This window comes from Microtus ochrogaster, linkage group LG8 (assembly GCF_000317375.1).
Source record: "Microtus ochrogaster isolate Prairie Vole_2 linkage group LG8, MicOch1.0, whole genome shotgun sequence".
Taxonomy (NCBI): domain Eukaryota; kingdom Metazoa; phylum Chordata; class Mammalia; order Rodentia; family Cricetidae; genus Microtus; species Microtus ochrogaster.
Genome location: NC_022033.1, coordinates 19,485,071 through 19,505,463, shown reverse-complemented (window position 1 = coordinate 19,505,463; position 20,393 = coordinate 19,485,071). Strand labels below are relative to the sequence as shown.

General features: G+C 45.4%; 1 protein-coding gene across 1 annotated transcript in view; it reads left to right on the top strand.

The window, feature by feature from the left end:
- Positions 1 to 6,014: 6,014 nt before the first annotated feature.
- Dhx35 (DEAH-box helicase 35) overlaps positions 6,015 to 20,393 on the top strand; it is a 60,062-nt gene continuing 45,683 nt past the window's right edge. The window contains exons 1-3 of the mRNA XM_013352230.2: positions 6,015 to 6,083; positions 13,068 to 13,201; positions 17,597 to 17,689. Coding sequence (XP_013207684.2) covers positions 6,044 to 6,083; positions 13,068 to 13,201; positions 17,597 to 17,689 — 267 coding nt within the window. The 5' untranslated portion in view covers positions 6,015 to 6,043. The remainder of the gene's footprint in view (positions 6,084 to 13,067; positions 13,202 to 17,596; positions 17,690 to 20,393) is intronic.

Sequence of the window (20,393 nt, the reverse complement as noted above, 5' to 3'; positions counted from 1 at the left end):
ATTTGTAAGATACAAAATAGAAGCATGCATGAAACTAAGAGTGTGTGCTAGGACCTGCAAGACTCATGTAGTAGGACAGTATGCAAAGCGAAGACACAGGAACCTGGTTTAGAAACACCAGTGTCTGCAAGGTGAAAACAATTATTCCTGCTACTAAGGGAATGCATTCGTTTCTTATAAGGATATTCTCATATGTGGAGTGTTGGAGATGTTCCGTTTGCAGAGCGATTGCCTGGGTTTGATTCCCAGCCTTGTAAATCCAGTGTGGTGGTGCACACCCATCATCCCTGCATTTGGGAGGTAGAAGAAGGGAGAATAGTGAACTCGGTATCATGTTTGGCTACATTGTGAGTAACCTGGGATACATGAGACCCTGTCTCAAAAATCAAACGAAAAAGTTACTTCTGAAGTCCAAAACGGTAATTTTTTGAAACATCGAGGTGAATGTATTTGGAAGGTTTCTGTATGAATGCACTTTTTACTGAGTGCATTTAGGTAAACCTGGTTTCACTGGGCTACAAACCTATATAGGTGCCCTAGTTTGCCTGGCACTGCCAGTTTTGCCTCTTATCCCGAGATCCCATCTCTCTAACACTCCCTTTCAGTCTTAGGAGTGCCCCAGTTTTGAGGCTAGCCAGAAAGTATCTTGCTGGCCTAAGGAGGCCTTTCCCAACCCATCCAGCTCCCAGAATCACAGGCTCCTAAAGCTATCATGTCTTAGGTTATGGAACTTCCATGAGACACCATGACCAAAGCAACTTGGGGAGAACTTTCAAACCACTATTCATCACTGAAGAAAGTCAGGACAGGAACTCAAACAGGGCAGGAACCTGGAAGCAGGAGCTGATGCAGAGGCCATGGAGGGGTGCTGCTTACTGGCTTGCTCTTCGTGGCTTGCTCAGCCTGCTTTTTTACAAAACCCAGGACCACCAGCTCAGGGATGGCTCCACCCACAATGGACTGGGCCCTCCCCATCAATCAGAAATTAAGAAAATAGCTTATGGTCAGATTTTATTGAGGTTCCCAGTCTAGCTTGTGTCAAGTTGACACAAGCCAAGCCAGCACACAGCACAATACAGACTCATGTGGTTGATTGCTGAGTGCCTTTTCTGTGGATTTCTCCGCAACACTGCACTCAGATCCTTGAAGGGGGTGAACACCATCATGGCTGGTGTGCAAAGCCAACGAGCCTGGCACATTTGAATATGGTACTACAATCGCAGAAGACTGGCCTTAGACTCTCAACAGGTGATTCTGGCATAGGGTAAGGGACATCTGTCTGGTCTGGCTTCTTTTTTTTTTTGGATTTTTTGAGACAGGGTTTCTCCGTAGTTTGTTTTTTGTTTTGTTTTGTTTTGTTTTGTTTTTTGGTTCCTGTCCTGGAACTAACTCTTGTAGACAGGCTGGCCTCGAACTCACAGAGATCCGCCTGCCTCTGCCTCCCGAGTGCTGGGATTAAAGGCGTGCGCCACCACTGCCCAGCCTGGTCTGGCTTCTTGAGAAGCTGGTAGCTTTAGTGAAGCAGACATGGGTGTTGTAGACATAGATTATTTTGGCTTTATTCATTTATCCTTTGGTAATCTCATGCCATGATGTCTCTCTAAAAACCATTCTGTCCCCACTTCCCTGTTTGGTTCTAGTGAGGCTGGCCACACTTGACTCTGGTGATGGATCATGTGATCTAGCCCTACGCTAACCAGTCTATCGTATTCCCTAGCTCCACTGATTAATTCAGTGAGAGATACACAGGGCAGCTAGAGATATTTTTGCTAGGGAATTTTCTTCTGAAATGCTTAAAAGGGTTTTGGATCTTGACATGGCCATCTTGTTGCTGCATTACATCTGAGTGAGAGACTGGCAGAACACAGAGTTGTGCCTATGCTGCATGTGCCCCGATGTAGCCCTGTCTTGTCTTTAAGTCAGATACTCTTGGTGTTTTTAGTATCTATGAACTCCTCCCCCTCTTTTTTCCATACTTATTCTTTCTAAGGCATGACGGTCTCACGCTGTAGCCCAGGTTGACCAGGATCTCACTTCAACTCTTGGAAATCCTCCTGCCTTAGCTTTCTAGGGACTAGGGTTACAGGTGTGAGCCAACATGCCCAGCTGTATGAGCCATTTTTGCTGAAGTGACAACGAGCTGGGTTTTCTTTCTTTTAATTTTTTCCATTTATTTTATATACTAACCATTTATTTTACATAGTTCCCTCTTCCCACCTCCTGTCTATCCCCCCCACCATCCACTCCTCCTCCATTCAAAATGGGGCAGGCTTTCCATGGGAGTCAACAAGGCAAGTCATAACACTTTGAGGCAGGACCAAGCTCCTCCATCAAGGCTGGGCAAGGCATCCCTGCATGGGGAATAGGATTCAAAAGACCATGAACTGGGTTTTCTATATTCACAAATGCAATAACATTTCAACCCTTACGCCCTATGCTTCTCAAACACAGGCAACGCGGATGTAATAATCCAGAAGTATTTCAGAGCAGAGAGTACATTACTATAGGCACAGAAACATGTCTTTCATATGCCCAAATACCAATACGTTTTCCTCTGTGTTCAAATTCAGTCGTTTCTTTTCCCTTTGACAGCTTGGGTTAGAGATTACTTTTTTAAAAGCTCTTTTTTATTTAATAGCACTTTAAAAATAGTTTTTATTGAGCTATTTATTTTTCTCCACTAACCGCTTCTCTTCCCTCTCCTACTACCCTCTCCCATGATCCCCATGCTCCCAATTCATTCAAGAGATCTTGTCTTTTTCTACGTTAGAGATTAGTTGCAAGGTAGAGTTAGTCTGAAAGGTTGCCATTTTCTGTGAAACAGGAATCTATGAAGGGGTCGCCATGTGTGGGAAAATCTGCCACCTGGAAGTTGCAAAATATACCTCCATATGACAAAACGATCAAATTTTTGTAGGATTATTGGCAATGAACCAAATCAGTTCTGGATTCTCTCTTAAGAAACAGTCATTCTTGCCAGGATTGAAAATGCATTTGGGACGTTTAGGCAGGAGGCTTATGATTTTGGGGCCAGTCCAGGAAGAGCATGTCTTAATGAGAACATAATGAGAGCATGTCTTTAAAAAAAGTTTAACTCTTAGAGTAGCTATTTTAGGCCATTCTTTCTGAAAAAAAATTAACCAGAAAGATTATTGAGACAAGTCCTCTTTTGTAACAATAAAAGCACAACATCAGAGTGGACAGTATTACTTAGTAAAAGTCTGGGGAAGCCAAACAATCTACCTGGTGGACAGTGGGACCCTGAGGACATTCTGAGGCAGGCGAATGTAGGTGAGCTTAGTTCTGATGGCTCCAACTGGCCCCTCTGTGGCTAAAAACACCAACCTGGGAACTAGGAAACCTGAGATCTAGTTCTCATCTGTAATCCCAGTACACAGGAGGTTGAGGGAGGATTGCTATCCTGGACCATGTGGTTCAAGACCATCCTGGGCAACATAGTGAGTTCCAGCTAGGGCTTCAGAGTGATACTTGGTCTCAGACACAACACACACACACACACACACACACACACACACACACACACACACACACACACACACAGTCCCTCATTGATTCTGACCCAGTCTTTTTAACTTCCACGAACCTGTATTATAAGATTAGGCTAGATGTTGATTAAATTTTCCAGTTTCAAGATTGTGATGTAATAATTTGGGCGCTCCCAATCTGTTGTCTCTTTTTAATAGGAAAATTTCTTTGAAAGTCATAATAAAACATAGATATGGAAATAAAGCTGGCCACCTTGGTCCTAGCTACTTCAGAAGCCTGAGGCAGGAGGCTTGCTTGAGTTCCAAACTTAAAGAGCAGTATTTTTTAATATTTTAAGTTTATGAAATATTTTATTCAATTTTATTATTAGTGTGATGTGACTTGTGCATGCACACATGTACCACATGTAGGTATATGTTTATATAGATCAGAGGACAGGTTTGTGAGTCGGCCAACTTCTTTCACCTTTACGTGGGTTCTGGGGATCAAATTTAGGTTGTTAGGATTAATGGCAAGAATCTTTAACTCCCAAAGGTAGCTCCTCCTCCCAAGAAGCAGCCTTTAAAAATAAAAGAAACAGGCCCCCAGGCAGGGGGTAGGAAAAACATTTACAGATTGGCATTTTTCATGCATAAATATTATTTTCTGTATAATGAAAAGATAAAAAAGAATTGGTGTTGAGATTACAGCTCAATGATATTAGATTCTGGGTTAGATTATAGCTCACTGGCATGAAGTTCTGGGTTAGATTGCCAATATTGCTATAATAATTTAGAAACATGTTATTTAAAATATGTACTTGCTCAAGTCGCACTGAGCAATTGGCAATACACATATAAAAAGTATAATAAGATTCTGTCTTCAAGAAATTCTCAGCATTGGACTGAGGAGTTGGTTCAGCGGTTAAGAGCACTGGCTGCTCTTCCAGAGGATCCAGGTTTGATTTCCAGCACCCAGTTGTAACTCCAGTTCCAGGGGATTCAACACCCCCTTCTGGCCTCCATGGGCACAGACACACAGTTGGTACAGAGACACACAAGCAGGCAAAATCCATAAACATAAAATAATTTTTAAAATATAGAAGTTCCTAGCATGAAAATAGAGGTAGAGTAACTTTAGTACAACTACACAAATCTTATGGTAAAAGCATGGGCTGGTAAGTCCTGAGTCCACAGGGGGAACCTTTGGAAGTGAACACAGAAGGGGCCTAGTGATGCTCCTTCAAGGATATGAAGGTCTTAAGCTATACATGGAGAATTCTCCACTGAAGGATTAGCATATGTTGAACTTTAATTATTAAGGAAACAAATCAAATCTGGAAAAATGAGGTAAGCTCAGACTTCGTTCACTTGGTGCATTTGCTCTTGGAGTTGAGCCATGAGAGCTAATATGGACCTGGTGCCTGCAAGGCCTCGCATTATCTTCCATTCTCTGTACTTCACCTCACTTAATACTCCTTTGAAGCTCATTTTTTCAACTGAGGTTAAATGTCGGCCAGGAGCCATGTGATGGTCAAGGTAAGGATTCCGAATCAGGGCTGCTTGCCTTCTCGGGAGCTTTCCATTACTGGCCATTTCCCACAGAGAACAAAGCACAACATTTTCTTCAGAGCCCTAAAAATGTAGAGATTCTAAAGCCTCTTAATTTGTGGTTCCCTTATAAAATATTTACAGGTCAGCAATAATTAGCTACTCTTTGTTTAAAATGTGTAATCTTTCCCAAGCTTGCTGCTGGGCCTGGGAATTTGGGAGCATCCTACAATGCATGTTACTGGGTTACGTCCCTGTAGACTGAGGATTGGATGAGCAATTATAAAGAAGCGTTTGATTCATGAACAGTCGACCTGGAGGGAACACTGGGTGAATGCCCTGGCCTGACTGATCTAATTTCCAGTCTCATCTTCCAACCCAATAAACTCCTCCGTTTCCATTTACCGACAATTCTCTTAGGATCAGAAGACGCGTTAACATTTCAGTTTTACTTGCTGATAATCAGCATCATTCTACTGCTTATCCAGCGTTAATTCACTTTGAGTTCATCCCTGCTCTACCCCCGCCTGGGAAAAAAGAAACCACAGTCCCTGGGAACACAGAAATATTAACTGAGTCATTAGAAGCAGGAGGCAGATACCATTATTATCTCTCCGTATGAAAAAAGAGACTAAAAGGGACACAGCTGCGACAGCGTGTAAATATGAGCATCTCTCCGTTCACCAGGGACGCACTGCCTCCGTGCACACTCGGCTACGCGAGCTCCCAGAAGTTAGCGTGAGCCCAGAGCGCCTAAGCAGGGTGGGAAAGCCAACCTCCCAGCCAATATGGCCGAGCGGCGTCACGTGGACCAAGGGGAGGAGCTGAAAGGACCGGCCTAAAGAAGCCGCGATCACATGGTCCACAGTGGGCGGTGCCACTAGGGGCGTGGCTTCACCTTCCCTGGGACCCAGGCTGAGTCCGCTCGCGGGCCACGCCCCTCGAGCCCCGAGGGACTCGCGCGCGTTTAGCGGGGCGGAGTCTTCTTCGTGACCTTTCACCCCAGCATGGCTGCGCCCTTGGGACCTGTGAAGTTCTGGAAACCCGGTAAGGCACGAAAGGAAACCTGGGTAGATTCGGCGACTTGACTTTGGGCCTGACCGGGGAGGGCTGGGTAGCATCCCCTTCGCGAGCGTGGATGCTGCAGCCCACGGTGGTCCCGAGGAATTCAAGGCCTCCCCAACCCGGGTGGGAGCAGCGGGTGACCTTGTTCGAGTGATGCGGAATCGCGAGGCGCCCACGCGTGTCTTGCTGCTGCCCTGCGGCTGCACTGGGACTCGGTAGGCGGTGCCGCTCACGGCCTTGGACGTTCTGGTTGTGAAGTCAGAGTGCCGAAGTTCAAGTCTGCCTCAGCTTTGCAGCAGTAGCTGGAGGACCTTGAGCAAGCATTCTGTCCCTCCGAGCTTTGGTCCCCTCAGCTGTGAAGTGGGCGGGTACGAACACCTGTCCTGTGGGTGTGGAGTCAGGAGTATCCACTGGACTTATTGGCTCATAAAAGGGAAAATGTGTTCCAGTGCTTTAGCCAAGGTCCTGAATGTTTACTACAAAGTGAACGCCCTCTTTCCTAGTGCCTGTCACCTCTTTTTTGTCTTGCAGGCTAATAATTACCGTCACAGCACCCTTTGATTTTGCATTTTTTTCATGGCCGGGTTTTCATTAAGTCATACATACATACCAGACCATGCTCATGTAGGATACTTCCTTTTGTCCACGCCTCTTATAAAAACAACAAACAAACAAACAACAGCTTCTTAACCGGTGTCAGCCCCCACCCTTACTTTTTCTTGTATATATTTCTTTTTCTCCTCTACCTGCACCACAGATGGTCTGGAGGTATACACTATATTGTGGCGAAAATGATATGAGACAGAAAAGGTAACAGGGAGCAGCTTTTAAAGGGTGTCTTAGGTGGTCCCCAAAATTCTGACCATGTTAAGTGTTAGAGAAATAAACCCAAGCAAGTGACACAGTTAATTCTTTTTAATTAATTAATATCTTTTTATAAAAAAATCTTTTCTATTTTACATGCCAATCCCAGTTCCCACTCCCTCCCTCCCTTCCTCCTTCTCCCTCCACCTCCCCTCCATACCCTCTCCATCCACTCCTCAGAGAGGGTAAGGTTTCCCATGGGAAGTCAACAAAGCCTAGCACATTGCTTTGAGGCAGGACCAAGGCCCTTACCGCTATCTCTAGGCTGAGCAAGGTATCTCTCCAAAGAGAATGGGTTCCAAAAGCCAAGCAGTAGGGATGAATCCTGGTCTTACTGCCAGTGGCCCCACAGTTCACCCCAGCCATATAACGGCCACCCACATTCAGAGGGCCTAGTTTGGTCCTATGCTGGTTCCCCCACTGTCAGGCTGGAGTTGGTGAGCTCCCATTAGCTCAGGTAAGCTGTTTCAGTGGAGATCCCCATCACAGTCTTGACCCCATTTCTCATATTATCACTTCTCTCTCTCTTCAACTGGACTTTGGGAGCTTACCCCAAAGATCCGCTATGGATCTCTGCATCTGCTTCCATCAGTTTCTGGATGAAGGTTCTATGATGACATTTAAGATAATCATCAACCTGATTACAGGGCAAGGCCAGTTCAGGCACCCTCTCCACTATTGCTTAGGGTCTTAGCTGGGGTCATTCTTGTGGATTCCTGGGAATTTCTCTAGTGCCAGGTTTCTTGCTAGCCCAATAATGGCTCCCTCAATCAAGATATCTCTTTCCTTGCTCTCATCTCTGTCCTTTCCCCCCTCAACTATACCCTTCATATATATCCTTCCCCCTCCCCTTGGTGACACTTTCATGATTCAGCGTTTCCAGGCCTCAGCTGATTGTCTAATAAGTAAAATACCATTTACTTATTAAAGAGTTTATCATGTGGTACCAGGGTACCGTTTTGGTTAAAGAACCTGGAATTACTCCTAGAGTCTGTCCCATTGTTTAGTTCATCGAAAGTGTATTCCTGTAATCAGGAGGTTGGGCACACATGCCCGAGGCCCCGTTCTCGAGGCCCCGCTCTCAAGAGGTACTCTCATAACTGATTCTGAAGTTGTGTGCCATTTGGAAGAGACTCTAAGCAAGGCAGATGAGGTGATGATAAACAAGATGGGCTCAAGCGCTGGGTTGCAGTGCCTTCCCTGCCTACCACTTACCTGGTGACCTGCAGAGCCACGTGAGTGTTCCCATCTCTGTTACCTTATGGGTAATTTGACATAAGAGGATTGCTGTGAGGATTAAATGATTAAATGAAAGCCTCTTGGCGCTAGGCACACAGCCATCGTAATTGTATAGAAGGAGAGGGAGGAAGGCGGAGGGTGGGGCCTTGACTGCGGCACAGAGACGGTCATGTTTTTGGAGTGGACTCTGAAGGGTGAAGAAAGCTTGCTATGGTTTGTGTATGGTGAGGTAGGGAATGGCTCTCCAGGCCATTGAAAGTAGGATTTGTGTCTTAAGGCTGTCCACAAGCCCCCAATTGTGGAATACCGTGATGGTGTTAATTGTGGCTATATTTTGGGGAATGGCAGGAGGTGATGCTGGAAAGGTAGGAGGGTACCTCATCTTGAACTGTCCTTGGTAAGTTAAAGGATTTGGGTTCCTGAGCCAGTGAGGCAGCAGTGCTTGCAGTGAGAACCTGATGACTCCAGCTTGATCCCCGTAGCTCATGCAAGGGTGGATGGAGAAAACTGACTCTACAAAGTTGTCCTTTGGCTTCCATGCACATACCTTAACATGCATGTCCATACGTATGTGTAGACGCATGCACACGCACTAAGCATCTCAGCAGGGAACTTCCCAGGTTTCCTTTGGAAAGTTGACTCTGGCAGTGATACAGTGAAGAAGACCTCTCTTTAGAGCACTTGCTACTGAAGTCTGGGATGAATATCAAACCTCAGTTCTAGCCTGGGAGCTGACAGGAGGGGCCATTAGACACTAAAGGTAAAGAGAAGGTGAAGACAGTAATAACTTCTTTGCGCTGTGGATGGAGTAATGGCCTAGGGTAAGTGGGTCTGGGTGGGGTGACTGCCTAGGTAAGCAGGTCTCAAATTTTTCTGTATAGTTGAATTATTTGGAGAACTAAAAAAAACAAAAACAAAAACAAACAGAAACAAAACCCCTCAGGTGTCCTTTCACTGTTGTCAAGAAATCAGGAACTGGGCAGCAGTATGTCTTAAATATTTTGGGGAACTTCTAGCATGCATCAAAGTTGGGGACCCACTGGCCCAGGTATACTATTTTGATTTAGTGAGATTTGAGTAGCCTGGTAGGTTCTGAGCTCCGGGCCAGCCACTTTGACTTACAGCATCTTATCAACTATTAACAACATCTCTCTGATGAGTTGATATTCTCACAGCTGAGCAAACTCAAGATACAAAATGGATTGTGGGAAAGGCAGGTCAGGGAGGTGGATGGAGCTGAGTATAAGGTAAGATTGTGGAATCATGAGCATGTCTTGTAGGCTCAAAGTACAGGTTCAGATAGCTACAGGAGCTTTTTAGACAGACTATTACATAAGGGAAGAGTGTAATGGAATACTATGTGATGAGATTGGAGGGTTTCTCATGTGCAGTGGAGATGTGTGCACTGCAATCTGCATATGTGGTACCACACTCCACCTGATTGTTATATGGACTCAGAGTTGTCAGATTTTCCTCCCTCCCTCCCTGCCTCCCTCCCTGCCTCCCTCCCTGCCTCCCTGCCTAGACAGGGTCTTCCTCAGTTGCCTAGCTAGTGTTGAATTCTCTCCTAGCCTAGACACGCCTTAACTGTGATCTTCCTGATACAGCCTTCTGAGTAGCTGGGATTACAGACCCATCCTTAAGCTTGGCTCCCAAATGGGAAAATAATGGTTGATGTTTTAAGTGAAATATTTTTCTGCATGTTTTAATACATGCCTGTAATTCCAGCACTTGGGAAGCTGAGGCAGGAGGATTGAGTGCTCAAGGCTAGCTTAGGCTACAGAGTGAGTTTCAGGCTATCCTGAGCTACAGCTCAAGACTCCCATTTAATAAGACTAAACTGACAAGAAAGATCTTCTCCAGGTCAGCAGCAACAACATCATCTGAGACATTTCAGTGGCGGTGCGAGTGGATCCCTTAAATACTGTTTCTTCTCTCTAACTTAGGCGAGTGCTATACTAGCCTTGTGCGACCTGCCTGAGGTTTCCAGGAGAAAATGCTCACTTTTTCTTCTGGCTCACATGTATGGGTTAGAAGGGCTCCTCCATTTTCATTTACTCCCTCAACAAGTACTTAATGGTGACTAACCTTGTGCCTTGCAGAAGCTTTATTGAGCTGCTTTGAGGATTTTTTTTTTCCTTTTATGTGACTCATGGTAAGAATTGTGTTGTAGGACAGGAGAGATGGCTCAGTGGTTCAGAGACTATTCGCTGTTCTTGTGGAGTACCCAAATTGCATGGCTCACAACCACTTATGACTTTAGCTCCAACACCCTCTTCTGGCTTCCTAGGTTGAAGGGATTCTGAACTGGGTGCTGTTGTCAGCCTTGCTTTACTGATGGGGAAATGAAAGTATTAATGGCTTGTGAAAATTGCAAAAATGCCACTCCCTGCAGCATGGCACACACTCCTGATTTAAAAACAGAGTGGGCTGTGGGGCATGTATGGACAGAGAGCAGCCTTGGGCTTCTTCGGCTGAATGAAGCCTTTTGTAAGGAGAAGAAAAGGCAGTGCGGATGATAGCAGCTGTTCTTGTAAAAGTTCCTACCAGCTGTAAGGTTAGAGACAGAGGGACCAAGCCCCGGGGGGGGGGGGGCGGCTGTGAGCCAGCTGTGGTACAGTGAACAGTGTTCAGATACTGCAGGCATATTGGCATGGTTTCGATGTTTCGGGAAGAGGGGCATTCTGAACAAAAACAGCAGAAGAGGATACAGTACTCTCTGCTGTAGTTTTCTTGTCCAAGAGTTCAGAAGTCAGGACATAGTAGTAGTAAGTAGAGGACCGGAAATCTGCTTCTCCAACCCTGCTCTGCCTTTTTTCTCTTCAAAAGAAAGGTTAGCCATTTGGCAGAAGGTTAGCAGGCAGCTGTGCCCCACTTACCTGCTGTTTGGCAGCTGTGCTCCTGGAAGAACCTGGAACAGGGCTGGAGATGAAGCTGCTGGAGCCCTGAGGTTGGTTCCAGGAATCTGCAGCCCTGGAGCTCCTGTCAGATACATTGTGTTCTCTTAGGTTTCCTTCAGGAGGGGAGTTCGTGGCCTTAATCCCATCTGGAGCCCTATAGAAATGGAGAATGCTGGGTGTGGTAGCATATGCCTGTTAGTCCCAGAACTTGGTGCTGATGCAAGATTGGGAGGTCAAAGCTAGCCTGGGATATGTCAGGAGACCGTGTCTCCAAAAACCAACGTGTCAAATAAAATGGAGTCGCTACTTTAACCTTACCACAAAGCTCCCATCTTTCAGTGGCTTTGCAGGTTCTGAGATCAGAAGACTCAGAAGTTACTGTTTCTGGTGATTATCTTTGAGATGCCCCCAGTAGGGGCTGTGCAACCTTCTGAACTTAGGGAGCTTTTCCTGATTCCCGAGGCAGCACACTCTGTGGCTCAACAGCTCTGACATTTAGATATGTCTTCCTTATGTTGAGCTGAATTTTCTCATTTAATTTATATCTATTTACTTTAAAAGGATTTATTTTTATTTTTGATGTTTGAGTGTGTGCCTATGTGTATTTTATGCACTGTGCATGTTCTAGTTCTCATGGAGCCGGAAGAGACTGTTAGAGCTCTAGAACCGGACAGTTGATTGTGAGTTACCAGGTCCCCTGTAAGAGGAGCAACTGCTTTTAACCACCGAGCCATCCCTCCAGCCCCTTCCTGTTGTTTTATTTTTATGTGTGTGAGTTTTGACTGTATGTGTATCTGTGCACCTTGTGCATGTCTGGCATCAGGTCCTGTGGAACTGGAGTTATGGATGGTTGTGAGCCACTGTGTGTGTGCTGGGAATTGAACCCGGGTCCTCTGCAAGAGCAGCAGGTGCTCTTAAACACTGAGCTGTCTCTCCAGTCTCACTTGTATCTTCACCTACTTCTGCCCTTGGCTCACACAGACAAGTTGGCAATGAAAGCAACAGAAACTGATCATATGGAGCCCATACTTCTTGGTGGGGTCTGCCTTCTCCATTTATCATGCTTTGAGTTAGGTGCTGTGGTTGTCTGCTTTTTAATCTACCCTGCGGTGTTTCTGGGACGGTCATTTCCATGTAACTACCCTAGGTCACATGCAGCTGCTCTCACTGTGGTAGGTGGATCGTATTAGGCCTTCTACCTAAGGGGAAGCGAGTCCCGCATGGTGCAGTATAAAGAGCCCCCTTCAATGCCCTATGCATTGTACACTTAGCACTGGAAGTCCCTTTCCTTTCACTACATGGCACTTCCCTGTCATTCTTGTACCAAGGTTCATTCTCCTGGGAGACAGCACGTGAGAGGCATTGAGTCCGTGAAGGTCAGCCTGCACCCGTGCTGCCCAGGGCTGGGTTCTAGTGCTTAGAGCAGTGCCCACCCTGAAGCATTCATACAGGCTGTCTTGTTCCTGGGTGCCTGGGTAACTGGCGGTCTGTGGGCGGAGCTCTGGGCCATCAGCAGCCTGTGGAGAAACCACCCCCAGCTGGAAGGTTGTCAAGAGGTGCAGGAGGTGAGGGAGGGGGAAGCCATGGCAGCCTGAGCCCCTGGTTCCTATTGTCTCTGAGTCTTGCTGTCTGTCAGGACCAGGCTTTGGCCTTGGCCTTGGCAGATTCCCGCTGGGTTCCTTTGTCTTCTGTTCAGAATTTGGCAGGACTGCCATATTCCTTGTTCTAGACTCTGCACTGAAACTTTCAGGGACTTTTTTAGTGTTCTGACGGGCACCTCCCTTGCTGCTGTTGCTCCCTCCTCCTCCTCCTCTTCTTCCTCTTTAACTTTTTGAAACCACAAAGTTTAATACTTTTTAGTAGTTTGAAATCAAAAACATTGTTTCTTTTGTATATCTGTCTTTTACACACCCATTTTTTTTTTTACTACATCAGAATCTGAAAAAAACCATTTCTGCTGCAGGTACAGAGGGGCCGGGCGTCAGCATCTCTGAAGAGAGACAAAGTGTCGCTGAGAACTCTGGGACGACCATCATTTACAATCCCTATGCTGCCCTCTCCATAGAGCAGCAACGGCAGAAACTGCCTGTGTTCAAGGTACGGTATGTCTATGGCCCATACTGTGAGCTTGTCACTGGAGGAACTGGACTATCACTGAATGGTTCTATAAGTCACAGTGAGCCAGAGGAATCCCCACCCCATTCCAGTGTGTGTGTGTGTTTGTGTATGTGTGTGTACATGTGCATGTGTGCATGTGCATACATGTGTGCAAGCATGGGAATGTGTGTGTGTTTGCATTTGGGGAGGCACAGGGGGAGAGAACCCTTTAAGATTGGGAAGTCCTTAAGATTTTTCTTTTAGATCTTGCATATTAGGAAATAGGAAATTGCTTTCAATTATGAACGACTTTAGATACAGAAAATGACACAGTAACACTGAACTTCTGTGAATCCAGAGTCAACCTGTTATTAACATATGGCCAATTTTTGCTTTCTTTTAAAAGACATAGTTAACACAGTTAATTGGTAATTTGGAAGAGATCAGTTAGTGCTGCAGTCCTTAATAAGACAGTGCTGGGATTTTGGTGAGGCTATCAGACACCCAGCTTTACGAGTGCACATGCCATGGCGGGTACTCAGCTTGCAAGAGACAAAAGTGTAAACTTGAGTACATTCAAACCTCCTTGTCTATGGTGAAGGAAGTTCTTTAGTACCATGGACACTGTTGATGGGTCTATTGGCATCTCCATGTGGGAGATCCCTTGCAATCAGAAAGTAGGCTCAGAGGTGAGCTGAGTGTTGCTGGTGAATACTGGTCTCAGCCTCTGATGAGGATGCTGAGGTTTGAGTTTTGCCTGCTTCATGTGATGTCTCTGGAATGGCTAGAGTAGGCATGGTCAGCAACGTGCATGCCTGTCTCTGTGCTGGCCAGAGCTGGGTGGAAGATAACATGGCTTGTTTGTTTTTCGTTTGCTTTGTTTTTTTCTTTTTTGTGCCGAATATTTAATCAAAGATGTGACAGGCAGGTGTTCAACCCCTGAACTGTGTCATATCCCCAATGCTTTTAGTTTTTGTTTTGAGACAGGGTCCTGCTAAATAGCCTAGTCTGGTCTTGGACTCACTCTGTAATCCAGGCTGGCTTTGAACTTGGGATTCTCTTGCCTCAGGCTCCTGAGTTGCTGGGATGACAGGTGTGTGCCACCAGCCCTACTAAGACAGTGAGTTCTTAGACTTGGGGGTTCTTTTTACTTATACACTGCTGATAATTCCCTTCCATGATGTGTTTTTTCTCCACATGTGGAATCTAGCTAAGTTGCTTTGCTTGGCATTTTAGGTGACCTTAAACATTTTATTCTCTCTGGTAGAGTCTGAGCTTTTTCCTCACTTGACATTATCCATTGTATATGATTGGGATATGTGGGTGGGACCCTCAGGACATGAGATAAGCTTACCATTGCTTTCTCACCACTGAAGGGCACCTTATTTATTTGTTTGTTTGTTTATTTATTTATTGTCTTTCAAGACAAGGTTTCTCTATATAACATTCCTGGCCTTCTTGGAACTCACTCTGTAGACCAGGCTGGCCTCAAACTCCTGACTGGAAGGGAACTGGTTTTGAGCCACAAGGAAGTGGATTCTGGAGTAGACTTCAGGGTCCCACCCTGTTACACCATTTGCTAGGTCACCTTGCTTCATCATTGTCAGCTTCCATTTCCTTATCTGTGCTATGTGTTAATAGCACCTTCTTGTGGGATTGCTGTCAGGCATGGCCGAGGTCACCTGTGGCTTTTATAAGGTACCTGACACAGTAACTACCCAAGAATAAGGAAGTGGCTGTTTGCTGGGTTTTTATGTTGACCTTTCTTGACTGCTCATCATTTTCTAACTGTCATACAAGTGAAATGAAATCTTAATGAAAACAAGTTGAGCCGGCTGAGGGATGGAGAGAAGTGTGCATTGTGATAAAAGGCAGAGCAGAGCCTAAGAGCTGTTGGACTCTGTGAGATGCTAAAGACCCATCTAGGAGGAGAAAAGACGGTGTTGCTCCTTCAGCTTCTCTCCTGTTCAGACTGAATGTAAAGGTAGCTTTATGAAGTTTATGGTGGAGCCAGGCCGAGCGTGGCGAGCTCCTGGCCTTGATCCCAGCACTGCCACAGCCACAGTGGACAGCTGACCGAAGCAGCCTCCGGTCATCTCCTCAGCCCGTTTCCAAGGCAACCTCCCCTTGACTTACCTCTGCAGCTGTCGTTCTCTCTGAGGTATGGGCACTGCTGTGAAAGGTGTCTATGTATGCCAGCTCCCTTGTCTGAAGCTCACGCCTGTCCTCACTGGCTTCCCAGTTTCACTAAGCCTGGCGACAGTACTTCCCTGTCTCTTCCCGTCTCCATAGTAGCCATCTTCTTGTCGTGTCTGTCCACACTAGGCTAAAGCACACGAAGCTGGAGTCACTGCCCTTGGTTCCTTCCTGCCCAGGGCAGTCCTATGTGCTGCTGTCTGGTTTTCTACAGATGCAGCCTCCTCCTGCGCCTCCTAGACCAGCCTCTAGCTTTGCATCTAAGGGCACTCACACTGAAGGGCTGTTTGTCTTTGAACTCAGTGCTAAGCCACACCTGGACCAATGGGCCTCCTTCCCAAGTGTTGGGATTACAGGTGTGTGCCATCACACCTGGATGCATGGGGTCTTCATAGGTCTTCTCCAGTAGAGCATATATTCATCCATCCATCCATCCATCCATCCATCCATCCATCCATCCATCCATCCATCCTTTCTTCCCTCCCTCCCTCCTTTCCTCTTTCTCCATCCCCCTCTCCTTCCCTCCTTTTCTTACTTCCTGTCTCTTTTCTCTCTCTTTTTCTACTTATTTATTTATTTTTGAGACATTGTTTCTCTGTAGCCTTGGCTGTTCTGGAACTTGTTCTGTAGACCAGGCTGGCTTCGAACTTAGAAATCTACCAGGCTCTGCCTCCCTAGTGCTGTGATCAAAGGTGTGTACCATCACATGAAGCTTTTTCTTTCTTCTTTTCTTTAATTATTGTATTTTCTTGATTTATTTGTGTGTGGACTTGTGTATAAATGCAGGTACCTGGGTTCTACCTGCCTCCACTGTTTAGAAATTTAACAAATTCTTCCAGAAGACTTTCCCATTAGGGCCTGAGGACTCATATCTACACCCAGGTATAACAATTCAGAAGCCCCTAATCATCATGACCTTGTTTGCTAGATGGAACCTGTCAGTACCCCACCTTGTATGCCCCCCAAACACCTCAGCCATGTGGCAGTAGATGAGCTGAACCCTGATCAGAGGGACCCCCAGGCCGGTTTCCTTCCAGATGAGGCACAGTGGAGCCTCCGTAATCAACCACAAGTTCAGAAATGTCTTCTCAAGTTAAGCACACAGGACACTAGGATTTTCTGGGGCTTTTTAGTGGGTAAACCTGCTCCCACTGAGTGGTCATAGGAGGTCAGTTACCTATGGATGTTTTATTGTGTACTTTGGTTTTGCTGTTTTTCTATGCTAATAAATAAAATATAATTTTTAATTAGGTAATGCATAAGTGATGTATAAAATCCAGAGTTCTTCACATCCCTTTCCTCACCTTTTTACCCTCTCTGGATGCAGCACTGTTACCTCCTTTCTTTAAAATATAAGTAGTTGGGTACCGGGAGATGCTCAGTGGGAAGAAGCTCTTGCCGTGGAAGCATGAGGACTTGAGTTCGGATCCCAGCATCCGCAGAACAAGTTGTGCATGGCCATGGTTGTGCTGGTAGCTCAAGTGCCATGGGGTCTAAGATCAGTGAGAGACCCTGTCTCAAGGGGATGAGGTACAGAGTGATAGAGCAGGACACCCAGTGTCCTTGTGCACATGTGAACTGTTGTGCATACCCCACTTACATGTGCATACACTGTGCACAGACATGTACACATTCACACTAGTCTGTTTCATAACTGATTTAACCACACACCTGTCATGATGAACATCTAGGTAGTTACAAGTTTTGGCTGTAGTAGACAGTTCTGGAGCAAATGTGGTTTCTATACTTTTTTTTTTTTTTTTTTTTGTTGTGTTTTTGAGCCAGGGTCTGATATAGCCTAGCTTGGCCTTGAATTTGTGATGTAGCTGAAAATGATCTTGAACTCCTGATCCTCCCGTCTCTACTTTGTAAGTTCTGAGATCACAGGCATGTACCATCATGCTTGGTTTTACTACCTTGTGTGTGTGTGTGTGTGTTCATGTATATACCTGCAGTATTACTTCGTACAGGTGACAGTCTTTAATTGGAGAGTCGAGAGTGTTAGCATGCACTACAGTGTTATGTCCACACCTTGGCTCATGCTGACCCCAGTGGCCTCTGAGAGCTGGAGCCACATTTTGATAGTTCTTAAAATTCAACCTCCTCGGAAATAGTTTATTTCACAGAGTTGAAGTTTGTTTGCTTGGGTCTTCTGAGACAAAGTGTGGTTGCCTACCATGTTCTTTTGCTCTCTCCCAGCTCAGGAACCACATTTTGTACTTGGTAGAAAATTATCAGACCGTGGTGATTGTTGGAGAAACTGGATGTGGGAAGAGCACCCAGATTCCGCAGGTGAGTACGCATTACTATCCTTCCGTGAAGATTTTAGCTGGGAGTACTCTGTAACTTGGGGATGCTCTTTCCTTTCATTCCACCACACTCATGATCTCCTCGCAAGAAACACTCTTCTCAGATATTTTGCTAAACTAAACTTAGGATTTTTAATTTATAATAAAGTTAATAATTGTTTCCAATTTATTATACTCCCCAAATCGTAAGAGTGGCCATTTTCTGAAAGGAACAGTAGGAGCTCATTCTGAGATGTGCAGTATGTAGTTCTGTCCGTGGTGAATCTCAGTTGAATACTGCTGTAGCAGTAAGTAACGTTGGTCATTATCACATATTGCTGTGGAAAGAGCTTGTCTTATTGGAAAAATGTCTGCTGTGGCACTCGGGTGGAGAAGTGTGCTATGAGGTAAGAAAGGGCCTTGACTTGCCAGGTGAAGAATGACAGTTAAGTGGCCAGGATTAAGAGCCTGCAGGCACTTCTTCCCCGTGTACTGAAGTATAAAATGCACACAGGAAAGTGTGTGTATCCTGATCGCATAGTGTGCAGCATTTGTACAAGGGGTGGCATTTGTTACTAGCGCTCAGTTGAAGACACAACAGAACTCCAGAAGCCTTCTGTGGCCACTTTAGTCTCCGCTTGCTGCTCACACACAGGCAAGGGAAACTCCATTCCAGCTTCTTCACCAATCATTAGTAATTACATTATTATAATGTGTTTATCATACTATATTTTATAGACCACGTAAGTGAACACTATAAGTATGTATATATTTTTGCTTTTTTGAGACAGGATCTCTGTAGCCTTGCTATCCAGGAGCTTGCTGTGTAGACCATGCTGGCCTTGAGCTCGCAGAGATCCTTTTTACCTTGCCTCCATTTGAAATCTAAACCTAAATTGCATAGCTTATTGAGATGACTAGCTTCATGAACAGGTTATTTTCATGGAAACCATGTGTCATTCACAGCACGGCTGCTGAGACACCTTGTGTGTCTGTGCTTTCAGATTGTAGAGTTTCAGATCATGTTCAAGGCTTTGCTTTGCTGGCCTTGAACTTCAGCTCTTGGGTTTTTATTGTTTCCTCAGACGAGGTTTTGACCTTATTCCATCATCTGAGTGCTGTTGATGCTGCTGTCTCCTTGCAGAGTTGGGCATGTGGGGATGTACATAGGTATTCATGGAACTTTAGCTGTGTCCTTGTAATTCTGCCTGTATTTGTTGGTTGGGGTGGTTGACAGTATTTTGTGCTGTGTGACTACTGTAAGACACTACAGTTTTGTTAGTGAAAACCATTTTGTACAGCACTTTGTTCTTCACTGTCGTTTTTAAACTTGATTTTTAACTAGCTTTAGATTAGGAGTGAAGTCATCAAACTAACGTAGTGCCTTCTGCTCCCCATGCTGTTGCAGCACAGTCAGACAGCAGGCTTTAGCAGTGGGCAGTAGGCGCTAAACCTAAGGTTGTGTTTGAATCCCCTCCAGTTCTGTCACAGGTTTCTTTTTTTAGTTCCAGGGTCCTGCAGTGCATTCAGTTGCTGTTTCCGTCTAGCCTCCTCAGCTAGTGGGAGGGCCTCCTTCCCTCATCTGTTCCGTCACACTTTCCTAGAGTAGTCCTCATTTGTGTGCTTCATGGCTCTCCGTCTTGGTCTCTTTTTCCTGTTAGAAGAAGCCTGTGCATTTTTTACAAGAATACATCAGAAATGGTGGTGTGCATCGTATCCGAGCTTCGTGATCTGTCTTGTCAGTGCCCATTCCGACTTTGGGCTATCGGTTAAGGTGCCAGATGTCACCTCTAACACTATTTTCTGTGCCTTCTCAATTGATAAATATCCTGGGAAGAGGAATGTCAGGGTGCAAAGCTCCTTCTCTTTAAACTTTGACCTGATTTTAAGCTCCCCTGTAGGCCCTGTCTGCAGCTGTGACATGTTCCTCTTTCTCTGTACCTCTCCTAGAGGGAATCTACTTTGAGAAGCACAGTTCATCTTTCTCCTATTTATATATTTGATTATTTACATGTAGTTGTATGGTTTATGGATAGCTGTGTTTTCACAGTATGAAATCCAGTACAATGTTTATTTTACTGCTTAAAAGGTTCCACATCTGGCTGTGAGAAGCTCTTTCTTTTGCGTCCACCTTCTGTCTAAAAGTTTTCATTCCTTTTGACCAGTACCAAACCTCCTAGATTCACAAGATGTGGCATCTTCTATGGTCTGTGTATGAACTTTGTTTCCTTTCATTAGAGAAGTCAGGATCCCACTGCAAGGGTGCTGCTCCTGAGGTGTCGTCACTGCCTTTGGATTATTAACCCCCTCCCCCCAAAGCTCTTGTCTCCCTGCATTTATCACTCTTGAATCAAGATCAATCACTCTAGGGCTTGTTTATGTGTTTGTTGGATTCTAGTATACTCATAGCATAGTTAAGGAATCGCTATCTCCTGTCCCCATCTGGATTAATCATTTCTGAGGATGTTTCTGTCCAGCTCTTTAGCATTAGTGAGGATACCACTCTCTAGTGTCACTCAGCCTGCTCAGTGAGGGTACCACTCTCTGCCATCACTCAGCTTAGTGATTGAGGGTACCAATCTCCATTGTCACTTAGCTTGGTCAGTGAGAGTACCATTCTCTGTCATCACTCAGCTTGCTCAGTGAGGGTACCACTCTCTATCATCACTCAGTTTAGACATTGAAGGTACCAATCTCCATCGTCACTC